This window comes from Phacochoerus africanus, chromosome 10, assembly GCF_016906955.1.
Source record: "Phacochoerus africanus isolate WHEZ1 chromosome 10, ROS_Pafr_v1, whole genome shotgun sequence".
NCBI lineage: Eukaryota > Metazoa > Chordata > Mammalia > Artiodactyla > Suidae > Phacochoerus > Phacochoerus africanus.
In genome coordinates this window covers 55,541,764-55,564,079 of record NC_062553.1, presented here as the reverse complement: position 1 = coordinate 55,564,079, position 22,316 = coordinate 55,541,764, and the positions used below count along the sequence as shown (strand labels likewise).

The 22,316-nt window shown below is 43.1% G+C and overlaps 2 protein-coding genes across 5 annotated transcripts in view; both read right to left on the bottom strand.

Annotated features, from left to right (window-relative positions):
• Positions 1 to 13,101, bottom strand: ARL9 (ADP ribosylation factor like GTPase 9). 3 transcript variants are annotated; one of them, XM_047798066.1, is made up of 4 exons: positions 13,028 to 13,101; positions 8,912 to 9,074; positions 5,964 to 6,139; positions 1 to 285 (listed from the first exon to the last, which is right to left on the bottom strand). In XM_047798066.1, the coding sequence occupies exons 2-4, from the start codon at positions 8,925 to 8,927 to the stop codon at positions 106 to 108; spliced, it is 372 nt and encodes a 123-aa protein (XP_047654022.1). In that variant the 5' UTR covers positions 8,928 to 9,074; positions 13,028 to 13,101; the 3' UTR covers positions 1 to 105. The 3 variants fall into 3 exon arrangements, with proteins under 3 accessions (XP_047654022.1, XP_047654025.1, XP_047654023.1); XM_047798069.1 differs by lacking the exon at positions 13,028 to 13,101 and adding an exon at positions 12,699 to 12,786; XM_047798067.1 differs by lacking the exon at positions 13,028 to 13,101 and adding an exon at positions 12,275 to 12,435.
• A 2,051-nt stretch (positions 13,102 to 15,152) lies between these two features.
• Positions 15,153 to 22,316, bottom strand: part of SRP72 (signal recognition particle 72) — a 41,249-nt gene continuing 34,085 nt past the window's right edge. The window contains exons 17-19 of one of the 2 annotated variants that reach the window (XM_047798064.1): positions 20,646 to 20,683; positions 16,638 to 16,797; positions 15,153 to 15,888 (exon numbers count right to left, since the gene is read on the bottom strand). In XM_047798064.1, the coding sequence (XP_047654020.1) occupies positions 15,711 to 15,888; positions 16,638 to 16,797; positions 20,646 to 20,683 (376 nt within the window). In that variant the 3' untranslated portion in view covers positions 15,153 to 15,710. Of the gene's footprint in view, positions 15,889 to 16,637; positions 16,798 to 20,645; positions 20,684 to 22,316 lie in introns of those variants that run through there. The other variant, XM_047798065.1, reaches the window with a different exon arrangement.

Here is a 22,316-nt window from a genome sequence, read left to right as displayed (position 1 = left end):
AAAACAGGAAACGGCTTGTTTTTTATTGGAAAGTGGAAACATCTGGCTTTCAGTCTGCCGCTCTCCATTCCCTGTGAGGTGCACATGGCGAGCCTCGGGGGGCCATCACTGTGCATCCGCAGCCAGCTGTGCAATCAGGTCCCTGGCATCCTGCATGACCCAAGGGATCTCTGAGCCTTCCTCAGTTACCTGGGTTCCAAACAGGAACATCTTCCTATCGTTGCCCACCTCAGACAATGCCAAAGCCTCATGGATGTCTGCAATGGGGTAGGCTGATTCCAGATCCTTCCCCAAGAATGGAAAAAGAATTGAGAAAAAATTGGTTATTTTACAATCTTTCTGCATAGATACATTTATCGCTCTTGTCTATTGCTCTCAATGACCCCACCTCCATTTTAATATGGAGGCTACTGGAATCCCATTATTATGATCCTAATGGTTGTTTGAATATAAAGATTTTTATCAGAATTATACTACCACTTACGAGTTATCATCAAAAAAGCATTTTCTGGAATGGAGTTAAGCCAATATAATACCTTAATCAATTTCATAAACAGTCCAGTCAATTTGCTTTTGATATTTTTTTCTAATTTTTTTTATTATAGCTGATTTACAATGTTCTGTCTGCTTCTAATTTTGTTTTCTCACTTTTGTCTTTATTTTCCCAAGATTTTTTTTTTGTTTTTTTTGTTTTTTTTTTTTGTTTTTGTCTTTTGTTGTTGTTGTTGTTGCTATTTCTTGGGCCGCTCCCGCAGCATATGGAGGTTCCCAGGCTAGGGGTTGAATCGGAGCTGTAGCCACCGGCCTACGCCAGAGCCACAGCAACGCAGGATCCGAGCCGCGTCTGCAACCTACACCACAGCTCACGGCAATGCCAGATCGTTAACCCACTGAGCAAGGTCAGGGACCGAACCCACAACCTCATGGTTCCTAGTCGGATTCGTTAACCACTGCGCCACGACGGGAACTCCCCAAGATTATTTTTAATGTGTCTTTAACAACAGAAATTTGATTCAATAATCTTTTTTTATTCACATGATATTTTATTGATTCTAACGTTTTCCACATGGGAAGTGTTTTTTTGTTTGTTTGTTTGTTTGCAATCATTATTCCTACCAAACAAAAAAATCTGGATCAAATCTAGGGGGAGAGCAAGAGAAAGAGAAGGGATCAAGAAGGGATTAGAAAAGGAGCAGCGGGTGAAGCAGGCCGAGAAGGGAAGGACAGGTGGAGAGAAAGAGGACAAGACGGAGAAGAAGGGAAGACTTAACGGGGGAGACCCAGGAGGAGAGGCAGAGAGAGGAGAAGTTAAAATGAGGGGGACTTCCTATCGTGGCTCAGTGGCAACCAACACAACTAGGATCCATGAGGACACAGGCTTGATCCCTGGCCTTGCTCAGTGGGTTAAGGATCTGGCGTTGCCATGAGCTGTGGTGTAGGTCACAGATGTGGCTCGGATCCTGCATTGCTGTGGCTGTAGTGTAGCCTGGCAGCTACAGCTCCGATTAGACCCCTAGCCTGGGAACCCCCATATGCCCAGAGTGTGGCTGTAAAAAGAAAAAAAAATTATATAGTAGCTTGAACCAATGAATCATCTAAAAAGCATAGATTACTCTGGTCAAGGAGTATCAACCAAGATGCACTAAACTTAAACTAGAATATCCAAACCTTTCATTATTATTATTATTTTTTTATTTTTTATTTTTTTGTCTTTTTCCTATTTCTTGGGCCGCCCCTGCGGCATATGGAGGTTCCCAGGCTAGGGGTCGAATCAGAGCCATAGCCACCGGCCTACGCCAGAGCCACAGCACCACGGGATCCGAGCCACGTCTGCAACCTACACCACAGCTCACGGCAACGCCAGATCGTTAACCCACTGAGCAAGGGCAGGGACCGAACCCGCAACCTCATGGTTCCTAGTCGGATTCATTAACCACTGCGCCACGACGGAAACAACCCAAACCTTTCATTATTAAACCCCAATAAAAGTTACACATTTGACACCAAATGGCTCTGGTTATTCAATGTGATGAAGAGATATAAACCACCAAGGAAGTATTGATAAATTTGAATACTAAAAATGAAAACCTATGTATAAAAAAGGGAACAATGAACAAAGTAAAATGACAAGACAATATCGACATCAAGCTGGAGAAGACATCTGTAATGCATATAACAGACAAAGGACTATTTTTCTAAGACTCATGTAACTCAAATGAGAAAAGATAAACACCCTAATAGGAATTTGACAAAAGACAATAAAAGACAATTTACAGATGTGGAAATTCGTTCCAAAGAATTAAACTAATGTGAAACTAAGAACCCGTGACCATCTGCAAAAACATTCAAGCTTACTAGTCATTAAGGCAATGCAAATCAGAATAATGAGATACTATTTCATCCTCATGAGACCAAGGATTGACAAGGATGTGAGCTATAAAACCTGCCATATATTGCCGGTAGAAAGAATAAATTAGTATAGTATCTTTGGAAAAGCAACTTGGTAATATGTAGTAAAACTAAATATGTACACATGTGAAACCCAACAACACCTCATGCACTAGACAAACACTGGTACATACCTATGAGGAGATACACACATGAAGGCTCCCTGTGGCACTCTTCATAACAATAAAAACTGAACGTTACCCAACTGCTCAGCCAGGAAATGGTAAAGTTGTGGTACATACATGCAGTGGACTACCAAGCAGCTCACATATATGTACCATGATCTTCTATATCTTTATAGTTTGTGGTACTTAAGATGCTCACTTTAAAAATCTCTAGCCTGGGAGTTGCTGTCGTGGCTCAGCAGTTAGCAAACCTGATGAGCATGCATGAGGATGCAGGTTTGATCCCTGGTCTTGCTCATTGGGTTAAGGATCCAGTGTTGCCGTGAGCTGTGGTGTAGGTCGCAGACACGTCTCAGATCCTGTGTTGCTGTGGCTGTGGTGTAGGCTGGCAGCTGTAGCTCTGATTGGACCTCTAGCCTGGGAACCTCCATATGCTGCGGGTGTAGCCCTAAAAAGATAACTAGACAAAAAAATAAATAAAAATCTCTAGCCTGGAGTTCCCGCTGTGGCATAGCAGGTTAAGGATCCAGCGCTGTTTCTGTGGCAGCCTGGGTTTGATGCCCAGCCCAGTGCAGTGGGTTAAGGATCTGGCATCACTGCGGCTGTAGCATTGGTTGTAGCTGTGGCTCTGATTTGATCCCTGGCCCAGAAACTTCCATATGCCACCAGTGCAGCCATAAAAATTAAAAAAAAAAAAAATCTAGCATCTATGCTGGACTTTAACATAGGATCTTACTTTTAGGTCATCATTGTAATTACTTAGCTTACATCCATAAACGTTCACCCACAGAAGCAGTGGGAGAAATCGTAGAAACTGAGCTCTCTGATGACTGGCAACCCTGGCAACTGAGAGAGGAGTTGACAGGATGGCTTAGCTCAGCGCTGCTGCAAATCTGGTTTGCAGTCAAGGGAATATACTAAATTAAAGCAACTCACATGAATTTTTTATCTCCTAGTGCATATGAAAGCTATACTTATAATCCTATAGACTACTAAGTGTGCAATGGCTTTGTGTCTAAAAAATGTACATATCTTAATTTTAAAAGAACTTACTGCTAAAAAATGCACACCGTCATCTGAGCCTTCAGCAAGCCACAATCCTTCAATCAAGCCACATTTGAAAACAAATGGAACATCAAAGATCACTGATCACAGACCATCATAACAAATATGGTGACAATTTTAAAAGTTTGTAATATTACAGAAGTTACCAAAATGTGACAGAGAGACATGAAGCGAGCAAAGGCTGCTGGGAAAATGGTGCCTGTGCATCTGCTCCAGGGAGGGCTCCCACACACGTTCAATTGGTAAAAAAAAAAAACACAGCACCTGTAAAGCCCAATAAAGTGAAGTGCAATAAAATGAAGTATGTGGTCACAATGCTAGAGATGTCTGATGTTTTTTTTATTGTGATAAAATACACACAGCACAATTTGCCATATTCGGCATTGGTAAGTGTACAGTTAGGTGCATTCACGCTGTTTTATAACCATCCATTTCTAGAAGCTTTGCAAAATAGAGACTCTGTACCATTAGACAATCATTCCCCGTTTCTCCCTCCCCTGGCTCCTGGCAACCACTATTCTACTTTCTGTCTCTATGACTGACTCCTAGAGGCACCTCATAAAAGTAGAATCATACAGTATTTGTCCTTTTGTGGCTGGCTTATTTCACTTAGCATAATGCCCTCAAAATTCATCCATGTTTTTCATATGTCAGAATTTCCTTCTTCTATAAGGCTGTATAATATCCCATTGTATGTTTATACCACATTTTGTTTATTCATTCATCTGTGGATGGATGCTTGGGTTGCTTCTATGTTTTGGTGACTGTAAATAATTCTGCTGTGAACATGGGTGTACAAATATCTGCTAAGAGTTTCTGCTTTCAGTTCTATTGTTTATATACCCAGAAGTGGAATTGCTGGACCATATGAAAATTCTTTTTTTGGCCACACCTGCGGCATATGGAAGTTCCCAGGCCAGGGATCAAATTCGTGCCACAGTTCTAACCACACCCATCACACTGACAATGCCATATTTTTAACCTGCTGAGCCAAGAGGGAACTCCTGAAAATTCTATTTTTAGTTCTTTAAGAAACTGCCACACTGTTTTTCATAGTGGCTGCACCATCCCCACCAACCCCACAGTAGATGGGTTCCAATTTCTTCGTGGCTGTTTAGTCTTTTTAACACATGTCTGTGAAATAAAGTCAGGTCAGGTTGACTGATCTAAAATTACTTTGCGGAGTTCCTGTCATGGCTCAGTGGTTAATGAATCCAACTAGGCACCATGAGGTTGCGGGTTCAACCCCTGGACTTGCTCTGTGGCTTAAGGATCCAGCGTTGCCATGAGCTGTGGTATAGGTCGCAGACGTGGCTCAGATTCCGAGTTGCTGTGGCTGTGGTGTAGGCCGGCGGCTACAGCTCTGATTAGACCCCTAGCCTGGGAACCTCCATATGCCATGGGTGCGGCCCTAGAAAAGACAAAAATAAATAAATAAAATAAAATAAAATTACTTTGCCATATATAGTAGACACTCAAATATTTTGTTGAAACCAATTCAACAGTCAGTAAATGTTTATTGAACTCAACACACCTCTGTTGAATTCATACTACATACAACGCAGTACAGTAGGTTTTACAAGGGACACAGAGTGAATGGCAGTCTTTGTTCTCAAAGAGTTTACAGCTGTCCCTTGATATCTGAGGGGGGCTGGTTGCAAGACGCCAGCAGAAATTGAAATCTGAGCATGCTCAAGTCCCTCACAGAAACTGGCCCAGTATTTGCATGTAGCCTAGACACATCCTCCTGTATACTTTTTTTTGTTGTTGTCTTTTTAGGGCCACACTTGCAGCACATGGAAGTTTTTGGTCTAGGGGTCAAATTGGAGATGCAGCTGCCGGCCTACACCACAGCCGCAGCCAAGCCAGATCTGAGCCTTGTCTGCGACCTACACCACAGCTCATGGCAACACCGGATCCTTAACCCACTGATGTAAGGCCCAAGATTGAACCTGCGTCCTCATGGATACTGGTCAGATTCATTTCCGCTGCGCCATGGTGGGAACTCCTTCCTCTTGTATACTTTAAATAATCTCTGGATTACTCATCATACACTAACACAATGTAAATGTGATGTAAATAGTTGCCTGTATGTGGCAAATACAAGTTTTGCTTTCTGGAACTTTCTGGAATTCTTCTTTTCCAGATCCACGGTTGGTTGACTCCTTAGCTATAGAGGGCTGGCTGTATAATCCACTCGATCTAACAGTATAAACTGAACACCCAGCATATTGTAGAGTATCCAGCTATTAAAAGTAGACATTTCTATTCCTTGCATTAAGGGGAAAAGTACTGAGTATGATTGCTATTTGCACAGATTTTTACCTGCTTGTTTGCAAACACAACCAGAGGAAGGACTGGGTTGGTTCCAATTAGTCGATGAAGGTGTTTCTTGGCTTCAGGTAACCTGCCATGGTCTGCCGAGTCCACCACGAAGATGAGCAGCAGTCCCCTGGACAGGTACTTCTCCCAGTAGGAACGGTATGGTTCGCTGCCGCCAACTGCACAGAACAAGGAGAGACACACATCTCCAGAAACGTCCCCTGAGGGGCGGGAAGGGCACTTTCTCATCATTTCGGACCGATGGCAAAAGAGCCCTGGGAGACTGCATTCAGTTCTGAGAACCACTGAGAGGTGTTATCGGGGAACCGACTCGGGGAACACTTACCCTCCATGACGCGTTCATCCCTCTGGAGCACAAAAACCCAGTGTCAGGGCCCTCTGTCCACCCTCTGTGCACACTACAGTGGACCTGGTTCCGTCAGCCACAGCAGCCACTGTGGCTCATGTGTGTCTCTCAGGCACAGCTCAGCCAGCAGGGGTAGGCTGATAATTACTTCCAGGTGGTAGGTTAAAATACGTTACTCTAAAGTGAGTTTTATTTTATGTATTTATTTTATGGCCACACACGAGGCATGTGGAAGTTCCCAGGCCCGGGACTGAATTTGCAGCGGCAGCCATGCAGGATCCTTTGACTCACTGCACTGGGCTGGGGCTGGAACCCATGCCTCCGCAATGACTCGAGCCGTTGCAGTTAGATTCTTAACCCACTGTGCCATAGTGGGAGCTCCTAAAGTGGTTTTAAATGGACTAATTTAAATTTCACTGGCTAGCCTCAGCTGCATAACTTTTTTCCTTTGTCAAAATCCCAGAGCTAATTTCCCTCTTAACCTTGCATTCAGGAATACCTGCCTAGAAAAAAAATGCCTCAGGGTTATTTCATTCTGCTGATTCTTCCCAGAAGAAACTTTTTGGAATGCTAATAATACATACACACTGAATTCAGTTTATAACTTTTCTCCTAGGATAGATGTGGACAATCTATGGCATACAGAAGCTCCTGGGCCAGGGACGGAACGAGCACCACATCAGTGACCAGAGCCACAGCAGTAGCAATGCCAGATCCTTAACTACTAGGCTACCAGAGAACTCCCATCACTGCCTATCTTTGTACAGCCCATGAATAAAGAATGGATTTTACATTTTTAGATGTTTTGGGGAAGAAAAGAATAACATTTCACTGCACATAAACATTATATTACATTTGGATTTCAATACAAAGCTTTACAGACATGCAGATTTGTTCACACATGGTCTCTGGCTGCTTTCAGAACAGACAGCAGGGTTGAGTAGCTGCAGAGACTGCATGGCCCACAAAGCCTATATCATTTACTCTCAGAGCCTTCGCAGAGCGTGTGCAGACCTGTTTGAGGGACTTAACAAAAACGTTTAAAAAACGAATAAGGAAGAGCCTTTGTCTTTCCTTTGTTTTCCTTCATACAGAGCCAGGCTAGTCACTCTTTCAAGTGTTTCGTGTTTTTAACTTTTTTAGAAGAATGCGTGTAGTCTGAATAATTCACATGGATTAAGATTTGTAGTTTAAATACGAATGAACATTTGGGTAGTTCCCCACTTTTTGGACATTTCATCAAGACAGGGATTATTATCACTTAGTAATTAACTTCTAAGAGCCTGTGGTCAGAGAACATGGTTTGTACGATGCCTTGTCTTATGTTGTTTTGTGTGGCCCAGGAAATGGTTGATTTGGTAAATGTTCTGTGTTTGAGAATGTGCATTTTAACTTTTGGATGTGGCTAAAATTGCCTAGTGGGACAGTTTTATATTGTTCTTAGATCAAATTTGTTGATTGTGTTCAAATTTTATATATCTCTACAGATTTTTTTTCTCCTTGATCCTATTACTAACTGACAAAAACATGCCGAAACCCCTCACTCCAGTGACAGAGTGGTCCTTTTCTCCCCCTAATTGAAATCTTCCTTTCTTTTTCTTCCTCTCTTCTTTTCTTTTTCCCCTTCCCTTTCCTTCCCTTTTTTCTTTTCACATTTTATATTTTGGGACTATTTTCTTGGCCATCTATTTCATTTAAAATATTTCTTCCATAGCTTCTGGGCAAACTGAAGCCTCTGTTCCTAATAATGCTTTTATCTTCAAGATCTACCCACAGGTTTACCAATTTCTCTGCCCACTATTTTCTTCTCACAATTGGATGAAAGCAAAAATTCACAGATTTACTTGAGGGCTGGAGGTGGGGGTACAAAGAGGGTATGGAAACTCCGAGTGTTCTGGCTTGAGCACGTGGACAGGTGATGAGCGCTGTCCTGACTCGTGGATCACAGAGAAGGAACAGATAAGGAGATACAGCAAACATTCTGTTTTGACAAGGTCAGGTTTGCGAGGAGGGCAATGCAGCAGCCAGGTAGAGACATCAGGTGACATGTGGATATGTGTGGCTGGTGAACTTAGGAGTCGTGAACATGTAGATAGTACTTAATGTCAAGAGGATGGATGAAATCATCCTAAGAAAGAGTCTGAAGACAAGAGGCTCTGATGCAACTTTGGGGAACAGTAGTATTTTGAGAGGTGGGACTACAGAATGACTATGGGGTAGGGCTTCTGGGTTGCTGTCTGGTTACAAGATGTTTGGGGCCATCGGTATGTGCATCACTGAGGAGGACACACACTGTGTTTACTTGGGCTGCATGTTTACTGGGGGAGCAGGAGGGAGGCTGTTATTAGGAGGAGGTGCTGAAGCCTTCTCCTCCCCTCCACCTATCACTGCCACTGCAAAAAGGAGAAAACAGAAAGAGCAGAAAGGGACCCCTCCACACAGCACCCTCAGTCTAGGAGAGTCTACCCAGGGTTTCATTTCACGGGCACTCACTGTCGGTGGCACTACACCTGGCTGAAAGCATGACAATCATGTGGTTATAGGCTCTTGGCTGTGCCCAGAACTACTCAGAAAGCAAGCTTACTCTCCAGGAATTCCATCTGGCTGTCTTCAGTGTGGATGCACACTGCATTGAGACCTCGGGTGGGTGCCACGCTGTGCTGGACTCTGTTTAAGGCTAGAGAGTGGAGAACACTGGTCTTGCCTGCTCCATCCAGGCCCAACACGAGGATCTGCTTACTCTTCTCCTGAGAAGCAAAAGAGAAGTCCATAAAGCTCTGCTTGTAAGGCCTTGTCTTTCTGGCTTCCAGCAGCGTGCCTGCCAATAATATTGGTGGAATTGTAAACCAGAACCAAACTTCACAAAAAAGTTAACAAGTCTAGAACAAACTGTACCAGTCACTTCGTATTTTATAATCAGCCTTCAGTTATGCAATCTTAATTGCAAATCCCCTCTCCATCCTGCAACCCTGGTCAATTTATCAAATAAGTGCTTGTATAAATAATACGTATATGTATATATATTTCAGGATTTATGGAAGGGACCATATTTGCAGGGCCAATTTTCAACCACATTGGCTTCCTGAGTTCATGTCCATTGGCGACCACACCAGAATTCAATTTGTTGTTTGGGTCCTGGGACCTTCATGGCCCATGTATTGATTCTGCCATTCAGCATGTATGCATCCAAGGTGTCACATTATGCATCTGTCTTGTCTTTCCAGTTGGAACACTAGATTTAAAGCTCTTAGACCAAGGTTACCCTTGTATACTTTCCAATATAAATATCATGATTAAGTGAAAAGGTGAAGATTATAGAAATTGTTAAACTGGTTCCAATCATAAACACGTATTTTTAAATCTGATTCTACAGTCGCACCAAAAAGAATAAAATACCTAGGAATAAACCTACCTAAAGAGACATGACCTAAAGTCTGAAAACTGTAAGAAGCTGATGAAAGAAATCAAAGATGACACAAACAGATGGAAAGATATACACTGCTCTTGGTTGGAAAAATCAATATTGTCAAAATGACTATACTTCCCAAGGCAATCTACAGACTCAGTGCAATCCCTATCAAACTACCGAGGACAGTCTTCACAGAACTAGAACAGAGTATTTCAAAATTTGTATGGAAACACAAGAGACCCCAAATAGCCAAAGCAATATTGAAGAAGAAAAATGAAAATGGAGGAATCAAGCTTCCTGACTTTAGACAACACTGCAAAGCTACAGTCATAAAAACAGTATGGTACTGGCACAAAAACAGAAATATAGGCCAATGGAACAGGATAGAAAGCCCAGAATTAAACCCCAGCACCTATGGTCAACCAATCTATGACAAAGGAAGAAAGAACATACAGTGGAGGAAAATAGTCTCTTCAATAAGTGGTGCTGGAAAACTGGACAGCCACATTTAAAAGAAAGAAATTAGAACACTCTCTAGCACCACACACAAAAAGAAACTCAAAATGGATTAAAGACCTGAATATAAGGCCAGATACTATAAAACTCCTAGAAGAAAACATAGGCAGGACACTCTGACATACATCACAGCAATATCTTGTCTGATCCATCTCCTAGAATAATGACAATAAATACACAAATAAGCCAATGGGACCTAATTAAACTCAAAAACATGGGCATAGCAAAGGAAACATTTAAAAAAACGAAAAGACAGGAGATTCCATCATGGCTCAGAAGAAACGAATCTAACTATCATCCACAAGGACACAGGTTCGATCCCTGGCCTTGCTCAGTGCGTTAAGGATCTGGCATTGCCGTGAGCTTTGGTGTGGGTCACAGATAAGGCCCCGATCTGGCATTGCTGTGGCTGTGGTGTAGGCTGGCAGCTGCAGCTCCAATTAGACCCCTAGCCTGGGAACCTCCATATGCCACAGGTGCGGCCCTAAAAAGCAAACATCTCATCATCATCTTATATACTTCTGCTTAAACACTAAATGCTGACATTAGACTTAGACTAGATGTCTGGTTTAAAAGAAAAAAAGTGATCCTAAACAGCACTAGAATGTCTATCCCACCTTCCGCCTTTTTTTTTTAATACATAAGATCTACGTGAAAATCAGATTTTCAAGGTCTAGTCTCAAGAGATCTTGTGTACAGAGGATGATTTATGAATCTTGTCTGGTGAATAACAGCACTTTTTAAAGTACATGTTTGTTTTTGGAGTGAATTCTTGGTGGCTCTTAAAGCAAATGTATTTCCACAGAGGCTCCCTACTGCCATCTGCTTCCTCTCCATCCCTGCACCTGCACACAATGTCACCCTGGGAGAGCAGCCATGAGGAAGAGAGACTTCACTGGACGGTTTTCAATGGCTTGCTTTAGAGCAGCGGTGCCACCAAGAAATGGTGCAGGATGCGGCCTGTCCCCCTCATGATCTCCACCAGCGCCCCACTCAGATTACCCCACATATTTCATCAATTCCAAGATGTTCCCCCCCACCCCTGCACATTTTAACATCTCTGAAATGAGGATTTTATAATCCACAGTGTTTCATATTCTTGTTGGCAGCATGTTTCTCTAGTACCTAAAATAATGGCATCTTAGGTCCTAAGAAATATTGTGAATAAAACAGCTCCCTCCTCCCTTTTGAATCACACTGCTTCTCCTACCTGGAAATTTTCTACAGTCACTGATGCTGCACATTTTGCTTATTCTTTAATCTAAAATGCAAGCTTCTTCATGTTCGTAATCTCAGAAGAAAAGCTGGGATTACTGCAAACTCAAACCAAGAGTTCAGGCATGAAATGTGACTCTCAAGATCACTGTTCCTTGTCAAAAGTTATTCCTTTACCCCATGTGGAGGTAATGTTGTCTGTTTTACCAGAGATAAAACCTGTTATTAATTCACACTGTTTAAAACCAGAAAGTAGCTCTGAGTTTAGGGACTCCAGGAGCACAGAGCCCACTAAGCTGATCCAAATAAAGCCCGATTTTTCTTTCTCTTCCCCCTCAATTTTTAAATTGTAAAATACACGTTACATAAAAGTTACCATCTTAACCATTTTTAAACATATGGTTCAGTAATATTACATCTATTCATAATCCTGTGCAACCACCACCACTATCCATCTCCATAACTATTTTCATCTTAAAAAACTGAAACATCAACTCCCACCTTCCCTCCCCCAGACCCTGGCGCTCTCCTTTCTACTCTCTGGCTATGACTGACCACGCTGGGTACGCATAGAAGTGGCATCACCTTTGCGAGGACAATGCCTTGTTTCTGAAATCTCTCAATTAAACCTTAGTGATTGTCCCTTCTGGAAGCTGGACGTCTGAAAACAAGTGGTAACCGCAGTGCCCACACAAAAGGTCTGGAGAGCCCCCTGCAGCCCGCACAACTTTGGAACATGCGCCTTGCCACAAAGAACTCAGCAAAGACTGCGGCCGCCCCCCCACCCCCCGGCCCCGTGAACTTCACCTAGGGGGCTTTTTCGCCCTAGACCCGGCCAGGGCGGAGACCCAGCGTCGGCTTTATGGAGAGAGCGGGCCAGGGGACGGGAAGAAGGGGCCAGCGACGGTCGTTCCCAGTCCGGCGCATCCCACTCCACCCGCCGCGCGGCCGCCTCTCACGTAACAGAGCCGCGCTCGGCCGACGCCGGACGCCGGCCCCGGCCTCTCACCGGCGGCTCCGGCGAGGGCCCTGTCGTCGAGCTGCTGTCCGCTTTCCCTTCTTTTTCCCTGGCTCGCTCCGGCTCTCCCTCGGTCTCCTCTGGCCTCCTGGCTGGCTCCTGGCTCTGCTCTTTCCCCCGGACGCCCTCCCTCTTCCCCGCCGTCTCCCGCGTCCGCCCTCCCGCCCGCGCCTTTCCCTTCTCTCCCCTCTTCCCGGTCCCCTTCTCCATCACCAGCGCCGGCTCCCCCCTCTCCGCGCGCCGGCGCGCTGGAGCCGCGGGCTAGGGTCTGGCGGCGGGGCCTCTGCGGGGCGCCGGGCGCAGACGTAGGCCCCCGCGGCGAGCGCCGCCCCTTGGGCCCGGCCCTTTGCGCTCGCGCGCCGGGGCCTGCCCGCCGCAGACTCGCCGCACGCGGGCTGGAGCGGGGCCAGCGGGGTCTCGCCCAGCCCCGGGAATCCTGAGGCTCGCCGCCGCGGTGCCAGGGAGGGCGGCGAAGCTGCTCCCTGGGCTGAGAGGGATGTCTCCGAAAGGCCTTTCCCCGAGCCCGCCCCGGAGGACCCCACCTTCCTCGCGGGGCACCATGAGCCTGCAGTGATGCTGTCCGGACGCTTACAGGGAGAGAGGAATGAGAATGTCTCCCTTATAAATTGGCTGCACTTGGCTTAAAACAGAATTCTTTGGAGATTAGTCTGCCAGGATCAGGGCCACCAGTCATATCGCGTAATAAAGTAACAGTCTGGTCTGATCTACTGTGCAGCAACTCAAGTACCACGGGGCTCTTCAAAGGTGGTGTAAGGTCGGGTAAACAGTTTAGCAAGTACATGGATGGTTCTTTTTATTATTTTGTTAAATTGGACTCTTTAGTGTATTTCACAATCCGACAAAGTTAACGCAATAAACTGACTTTATCAGATCTACCTCTCAAACAGGTTTTTAAGGAACAATAAATGAATGGCAGGTTCCAGAAGACTTTTTGAGTGATAACAGTTTTTTAAGTAGTTTTTAAGGTTAGCGTTTTCCAAGGAGTCTTGAAAATGCTAAGCTTAGTAGCTTAAAAAATGTTTACTCCTCGATTTATTTACAAATATCAACATAATGAATTTTCAGTGAAAATTAGGTTCTCTCAATCTCACTAGTTTTACCGTTTTGCTGGGAGGGACAGGGGGACAATTTTAGCTACTCAGCTTAAAAAATTCTTGATATACTAACAGAAGTCCTCTGTAAGATGCCAACACTCCAAAATGCCTTAATTCATACTCGTTGCTAACATGATTTATTTTAAAATGTGCCACAGCAGACGGATGTACCCATATTGGTTTTTATAAATGCACACACACACACATACAAAGTGTATCTGTCATTGGTTAAAGATCTGTTCTAAAGAAGAATTTCTAGAAAGTTAATGTAGGTGTGTACACTTCATTTAACAATTACAACTTATTTGAACTGCAATTTCAGTTGCTTAGTAATGACTGGCAATTACAATGACTGTTAACTTCATTGTGCTTTGGGTCAAAATTTTCAATGATGGATAATTTTCACCAAAAATCTGTGGCTTAGTTAATCTAAAAAATGAGTATCCTTCACCACAGAAATTTAATGGAATCCAAGTCATAAATTAACAATTATTTTTGTAATGGGGTATATACTCATGAAAAGGAATCTGTCACTCTTACGAAAAGACTATTCTGAGCCCAGAAAGTAAAATGACACAGTAAATCATTCATAATGCCAAGGTCTCTTGTTCAGATGCCACCACATTCTGATCATGCTTAAACAGGCAGCGCCACACTTCTTCCTCAGGTAAAGGAGGAAAGCCTTTTAAAAAACTCTCTGGAGAAGTTTTCAGTAGATATGTTCAAACACAGCAGCACTTTATTAACAAGGACAGACAGAGCAGTATGAACACAAGGAAACAGTCCTAAGTTGACACCGAGCACCAGCCTGGGCAGCATAAAATAATACGAACAAGAGTGGGCGTCCAGGGCGTCTGTCTCATGCCTGTTCAATGGGAAAGCGACTTGTAAGCAAGGCAAGACCAGAGACCCGGAGACCACAGCCTGACTAAAAGACCGCATGACTCTGAGAAGGGCAGTGAGTGGTGGTCACAGCCCCACGAGAAAGAGGAGTCATTTGAGACCTATTAACTGTGCCAAACAGTTGGGCTCGGTTTTAATCCTGTACTCTGGGGCTGATTCCCTCTTATGTAGGAAGTCAACATTAATGTTTGTGGTAGGGGCCACTGAAAGCTTTCTGAGTGACAAAATCCAAATCCATCTGACCTCAGAACACTGGGTCTAAGAGACAACTTCTTGCAACACTGATACATTTCCTTTGAGATTGTTAATAAATCAACATAATGCTATATAATTTGAAAATGACATGGGGGCACAAAGAAGTCCTATAGCTGCCGGCCTACACCACAGCCACAGTAACACAGGATCTGAGGTGCATTCACGACCTACACCACAGCTCACAGCAACACTGGATCCCTAACTCATTGAGTAAGGCCAGGGATCAAACTCATAACCTCATGGCCACTGGTTGGGTTTGTTACCGCTGAGCCACAAAGGGAACTCCAGAAGTTCTAATTTATATATGTGTGTGTATATGTGTATATACACAGTTTCCATTCCTATATATATTCTATATATATTAGCACCCCACATTCCAAGATCACATGACAGATTTACAGTCAGAATAATGGAGACTTTATGATTATTTCCTGTGGCCCCTCATGTGATGAAGTGCAAACACTGGGTACCCTAAGGGCCCTTTTCCTCCCATGCTGCTTCTAGGCAGGTATTTGGAATGCTCAGAAGACTCCACTTGCAGGCTCCTACAGCCTCCTAAGACATAACTTAAAGCAAGATTTGACAGAACAAGTATCTTCGGACTCTAGTTCAAACAGAAGCAGTTTCTGTTTATATCCTAGGAAACCCTGAATCACATGCCTTATTTGTGAAACTGAAAGAAACACCAGGCCACTAGAGAGAAAGGAGACTGCAGCAAGGGGGCAGCTGTCCAGCGTCCTCCTCATCTGCACAAGCAGGCGTTATGAGCGCCAGGTCTGGCCTGGCCGAGTCTAAGGAATAGGCTTCCCTGTTTGATGTACAAGGAAACAATCACGCAAAAATGTGGGGATGGGAGAGGGAGCAGCTCTGTACTTCTTGCTGTGTCGCCTTTATCGTGCTCCTAGTGTCACTGAGGCCAGTCTGAAAGCCGTCTGCCACAAGGCTGCGCTCCTCACCAGCCGCCTCTCCCACCTCTCTTCTTTTTCTGTGGCTGTTTCTTCTTTGTTGCTGGAGCCCCTGCTGGTTTCTGGTGTCTTGGGGGTATGATGTTACTTGTAGATGTGGATGCTGCTGCCGCACTGCCAGGTCTTGGGGAGGTGGGGGGGCTGCTCACAGTTTTACTGGCATCCCTGAAATCATCAGATGAGGAAATGGTGGTCATTCAAAGGAAAAGCCTAGAAACACTTCAGTACCTGGACTTCGCTTTCCACCCTTCACAATCTCCCACATGTGTTCTATTTCTTTGAAGCTGGGTTCCCCAACTCCTTATCCATTTTTCTTTAGAATAAAATTTTTACTGCTTTATAATTTTAAAAAACCTAATAGATGGTACATGTCATTTTTTAGAAAGCTTATAAAAAAAATAAAACTTTTAATGACCTATAATACTATCATACAGAAATAACATTTTATTTATTTTTTTGGCTGTGGCATACAGTGGCTTGCTGTGGGATGTGTTCCCAGACCAGGGACTGCATCTAGGCCACAGCAGTGAAAGCACCGAATCCTAACCACTAGACCACCAGGAAACTTCCTAGTAATACTTTAAATTGTTTTCTAGTCACATTATTTATTTATATCTGTTTATCTAGATATTTAGTTAGTTGAATGAGTGTATTTAGTTTCCTTTTGAAGGTACTATAATCCTAATGTTCACAATATAATCCTACAAGTCTAATATTTACAGTACAACCAAACCAGAAACAATACATTTTCTTTCCTTTACTTAAGCATATGACAAAAACATTTATTAAAGATATCTGGCTATACTTCTCATACTGAAAATATATTTAAAAAATTCTTACCAATGACCTGAGCTAATCTGAGAAAGAAGCAACCTATACTCTGAGGGCCCTCAGGTGGGGGGGCAGTGACTCACAGTTCAGATGATGCTCCTGCAGCTGCTCCCTGGGTCCCTTTGCCAATCTGATCCTTCTTTTTACCCTTCTTTCGTCCCCGGTAGTAAGAGCGTTCACGCATTGGGAGCCATCTTTCTGGATCTGGGGTCACTTTTGGGTCATAATTCTTAGGCAGTTTCCCTGTGTAACAATTGGTAAAGAAATGAGAGATCTGTCCATACTATTTTCAAGATTGTTTAAACACTGTGTCCAAGCCTGAGAATAAATAACATTAAAACTTTTGGGGCTGGGAGATGTGCTGGGGTTGTGGGATGGAAATCCTGTAAAACTGGATTGTGATGATCATCGTACAACTACAAATGTAATAAATTCATTGAGTAATTAAAAAAAAACATCAAAACTAAAATAAACTTATCTGAGAAAGTTTTAATTATATAACTTAGCATGGGAAAAGACCTCATTACCAAGCATGACATAAAATTCAGAAGTCATAAAAAGATTTCATAGATGTATTTGTATTAAAAAGTTCAAATTTTCAGAGTTCCCATCATGGTGCAATGGAAACAAATCCAACTAGGAACCATGAGGCTGCAGGTTCAATCCTTGGCCTCACTTGGTGGGTTAAGGATCTGGCGTTGCCATGAGCTGTGGTGTAGGTTGAAGATGTGGCTTGGATCCTGTGTTGCTGTGCTGTAAGCCAGCGGCTATATCTCCAATTGGACCCCTTGCCTGGGAACCACCCTATGCCGCAGGGGCGGCCCTTAAAAAAAAAAAAAAAGTTCAAATTTTCATTTGATAAAAGGCACATTTTCAAGAGAAATGACAAAAAAAAATTTATCTGCATACTATATAACAGAGTGAATTAATATTCTTAAAAGTTCTTGATAATCAATAAGTAAACCAGGTAAAGAAAATGGACAGAGCTGTAATTAGAATAAGCCCGGAGAAATAAGTCATCAATCATGTGAAAAGATGCTCTATCTAACTAATTAAAGATGAAAAGGGTAGTGTTCCCATTGTGGCTCAGTGGGTTAAGGACCTGACATAGTCTCTCTGTGAGGATGCAGGTTTGATCTCTGGCCTCACTCACTGGTTAAGGATCCGGTGTTGCCATAAGCTGTGGCATAGGTCACAATTCAGCTTGGATCTGGTGTTGCTGTGGCTGTGGCATAGGCCTCACCTCCGATTCAACCCCTAGCCTGGGAACTTCCAGATGCCATGGGTGCGGCCATAAAAAGACAAATGAAAAGGGTAAAAAATTCTATCAAACTAACAAATATTAAGAGCAGTAATACCCAGTGCTGGTGAGACAGTGGGTGACCACTAAACACTACTTCCAGAAGTGTACTGGTACAACCTTTGTAGAGAGCAATTTAATTGGCAGGACCAGTCAAAATTTATCCTTTTAGAAATTTACCCTGCAGAAACTCCTAAGTTACCAAGTCGTATGTGTAAGAATACTCTATGATAGTCTTTAAAACAGCAAACTAAGGAGTTCCCATCGTGGCCCACAGCAGAAACGAATCCGACTAGGAACCATGAGGGTGTGGGTTCGATCCCTGGCCTCACTCAGTGGGTTAAGGATCTGGCATTGCCGTGAGCTGTGGTGTAGGTCACAGACACAGCTCGGATCTGGCGTTGCTGTGGCTCTGGCGGAGGCCACTGGCAACAGCTCCAATTTGACGCCTAGCCTGGGTACGGCCCTAGAAAGACAAAATAGAAAAAAAAGAAAAACAAAAAACCCAAAAAACCCCAGCAAACTAACATAAATGTCCACCAGTAAGAGAATGATTAAATAAATTATAGCAGCTCCAACTACAGCAAGCTATACAAGTGGGTTAAAAAAATGAAGTACATCTTGGAGTTCCTGCTGTAGCACAGTGGGTTAAGAATCTGACTGCAGCAGTTTGGGTTGCCGTGGAGGCTCAGGTTGGATCCCCAGCCTGGTACAGTGGGCTAAAGGATCTGGCATGGCCACAGGTGCAGCTCAAATTCAATCCCTGGTCTGGGAACTTCCATATGCTGCTGGAGCAGCTATTTATATGGAAAAAAAAAAAAGAAGAAGAAGAAGTGGAGTTCCCTTTGTGGCTCAGCGGTAATGAACTCAACTAGTATCAATCCCTGGCTTCATTAAGTGGGTTAAGGGATCTGGCATTGCTGTGGCTGTGGCCTTCAACCCTTAGCTTGGGAACTTCCATGTGCCATGGGACAGCCCTAAAAAGACAAAGTGTATCTATATTTAATACTTTGGAAAAATATCTGTACAATAGAGCCTAAAGTAGAAGATAAAACAAATTATCCCAATGATCTGTTCATATCCTATCAGTGTTGTAAAAATATTGACTGAGCATGTGAAAGTCTATGTGTTTATATATACAAAAAAAAGTTAAGTAATTATCTCTAGGATCCTGAATTTGGGATAGGGGATTTTCCATTCATTATACCATTCTATAATGACAGAAGTCTACTTCCTTTGTTTTTACTTTCTTTTGTTTTCAGAATGAGCATACCACCTGTAAATTTTAAAAAATACTCATCTGGAAACCACAAAAAATAGAAAAGAAAGTGAAAACAGAGGTTACTGATCCCTACAGTTATCACTAATACATAAAACATTATGAAACATTTACTGAGTCTTTACCAATTTTCAAGAACAGAAATGAAAGGGAAGAACTAGTAAAGATAATGGATAAACGCAAACATCAGACTCCTGCACTGTCCAAAACTCTACTAAAATAGTAATAAACCCATTAGAAGGAAGAATAGGAGAGAAGATACTATCAATAACATTCTAGAAGCTGGAAAACAGAGAAGTGGTAATAAATTGAGATCTGTGAAACCCAAATCCTTAGATTGTGGCAGGCAAAACCAAGATGCAACCTGACCAAAGACAAAAGAACAAGTTATAAAATTAAATAAATGTTAGCTACAGTTATGACGTAGCTCCAGGGTTACCCTCAACCTAGCTGAAGCCAAGCGTGGTGAAGTCCACCCACTCTCGCCATAGTTAAAGACAGCTTAAGCCAATCAGGCATGGCATTCCCCTGGCTAATGGTTCAGGTCTGGACACTGACCTACGCTGGACCAATCAGATTAATGGGAAAGACTTGCCAAATGCAGAGGCTCTCTTAGTCCTGCTTGATGTAAATGACAGGTATGTGGCCTTGTTTTCAACATACATCAGATTACTCTAATGGGACTGTTTTGTGTACAGCAGAACAAAGACAAAACTACTGGGTAAACCAACCTTGATGCCAATTTTGCTCTACACTGCCCGTGTCATAACAGTAAATTTTCTTAAGCCACTCTGATGGAGTTCTGTAGTACCTGCAGCTGAAAGCATCCTAATATGTAAGGGCTTACTTGGTGCCAGGTGCTGTTCTAAGAGCTTTACGTGTAGTATCTTTTTAATCCTAAAAGGAATATACAATCATATTCCATCTTCCAAATGAAAAACTCAGGCAAGTATGTTAAGAATCTGTTCAGTTACAGCAAAAGAACAATGTTAATTCAAACCTCTGGGTTTTTTTGGCTGTGCCTGCCACATAAGTAAGTTCCTGGGCCAAGAGTCAAACTTGCACCACAGCAGCGACAACACTGGATCCTTCACCTGCTGCTCAGGTACTCGAACTTCTGAAATGCATTCTTTTCTTTTTCTTTTTTCACTTTTTCTGCTGCACCCATGGCATATGGAAGTTCCTGGGCCAGGGATCAAATCCAAGCCACAGCTGCAACCTACGCCACACTTGTACCAATGCCAGATCCTTAAGGCACCGCACCAGGTGGGTAATCAAACCCGAACTGACACTGCCAGAGAGACAAGTTGGATGACTGACCCACCACACCAGTGAGAGCTCCTGAACTGCATTCCTCAAAGTTATAAAATTAAATAAATGTTAGCTACAGTCATGACAAAACTCAGTTTCAAAGATAGAACAGTCTGTCTATATCTGAAGATTTCTATACAGGGCTAAACTCAAGTTTTATCTTACAGGAAGTAATTTAAAGATTTTTTTAAAAAGCCTTACCCTTCTTTTTTTTCTTCTTTTTTTTCAAATCTCCCTGTCTACAAAGAGAAGAAAAGTTGTTACCATCACTGACAAAAATATTCATAGAGCATTAAGAATGTGCAAAAGAGTGAGCTGGGTACTTTATCACAAAGATGTTTAAGATTTTGAGCTAATAAACTAGTTGGGATATTAATTCAGGGTAAATTTAATCAAGCTCCATACACTGTAGTTTTGAGGAGGCAGTTTTTAGAAAAGAGGGTTGACAATTGTTTTCAGAAAACAAGATACCATTTATACTGGCACAAATTAAGTCTATGTAAAAAGCAAGTTACCTTACATACGGCGAAATCAGAAAACGGATAATTTAAACTCTTTGCCCGAACATGTATAGGTATAATAAATGCAAAGAATATTTCTGAGAGGATATACAAGACTAGTGACATTGATTGTGGCCTTGGGAAGAAAAAGAGCAGACAGATGGAAGGAAGATTTTTACTCTGTGCTTTTAAAGAAGCAGTATTTTAATTAATTAATTACATAATTTATAGCCGTGCCCATGCCATGTCGAAGTTCGTGGGCCAGGGATCAAACCCATGCCAAAGCAGTGACAATGCCAGGTCTTAACTCATTGAGCTATCAGAGAATTCCTACTCTGGACTTCTTTATCTTTCAAGTTTTGAACCTTATGAGTTTACTGGATTCTTTAAGTAAAATATTTATTAAGTACAGAGACCAGGGGGAAAAAAAAAAAAGGTACTGAAAGAGCATACAAAGTCAAGAAAACACTTCAAACTAACTGGTAAGTACTCTGACAGCTAGAGAAAAGAAGACACACACTCAGATGTGAGATGTCCCTCCATGTGAGATGCCCCTCCATGTGACGTGCCTCTATGGGAACCATCAAACAGAGAACTACAGAGATAAGAGAGCAAAAACTGGAGTTCCTGTCATGGCTCAGTGGTTAACAAATCCAACTAGGAACCATGAGGTTGTGGGTTTCATCCCTGGCCTCCCTCAGTGGGTTAAGGATCTGGCGTTGCCGTGAGCTGTGGTGTAGGTTGCAGACGCGGCTCGGATCCTGCGTTGCTGTGGCTCTGGCGTAGGCCAGTGGCTACGGCTCCGATTTGACCCCTAGCCTGGGAACCTCCATATGCCGCAGGAGCAGCCCTAGAAAAGACCAAAAAAAAAAAAAAAGAGAGAGAGAGAGCAAAAACTTCTCAAGGAGTTCCTGCTGTAGTGCAGCAGAAACGAATCTGACTAGGAACCATGAAAGTGCGGGTTCGATCCCTGGCCTTGCTCAGTGAGTTGAGGATCTGGCAATGCCATGAGCTGTGGTGTAGGTGGGAGACATGGTTCGGATCCTGCGTTGCTGAGGCTATGGTGTAGGCTGGCAGCTGTAGCTCTGATTGGACCCCTGGCCTCCATATATGCCGTAGGTGTGGCCCTAAAAGCAAAATAAATAAATAGGTGCATAAATAAATTAAATATAAATAAAAATTAAAAAATCGTTACAGTTCTCAAAAACAAAAACAAACAAACAACTTCTCCCCAAACATCACTCGACTCAGTCACGCCACTGTGCAAGTTCTTTCAGGGTGCCCTGAGGACCAGGAAATGCATCACAGCCACCTTACTTCAGAGCTCCAGTGCTCAGCCAGGCGATGTGACAGCCCTCTACTCCCCAATACT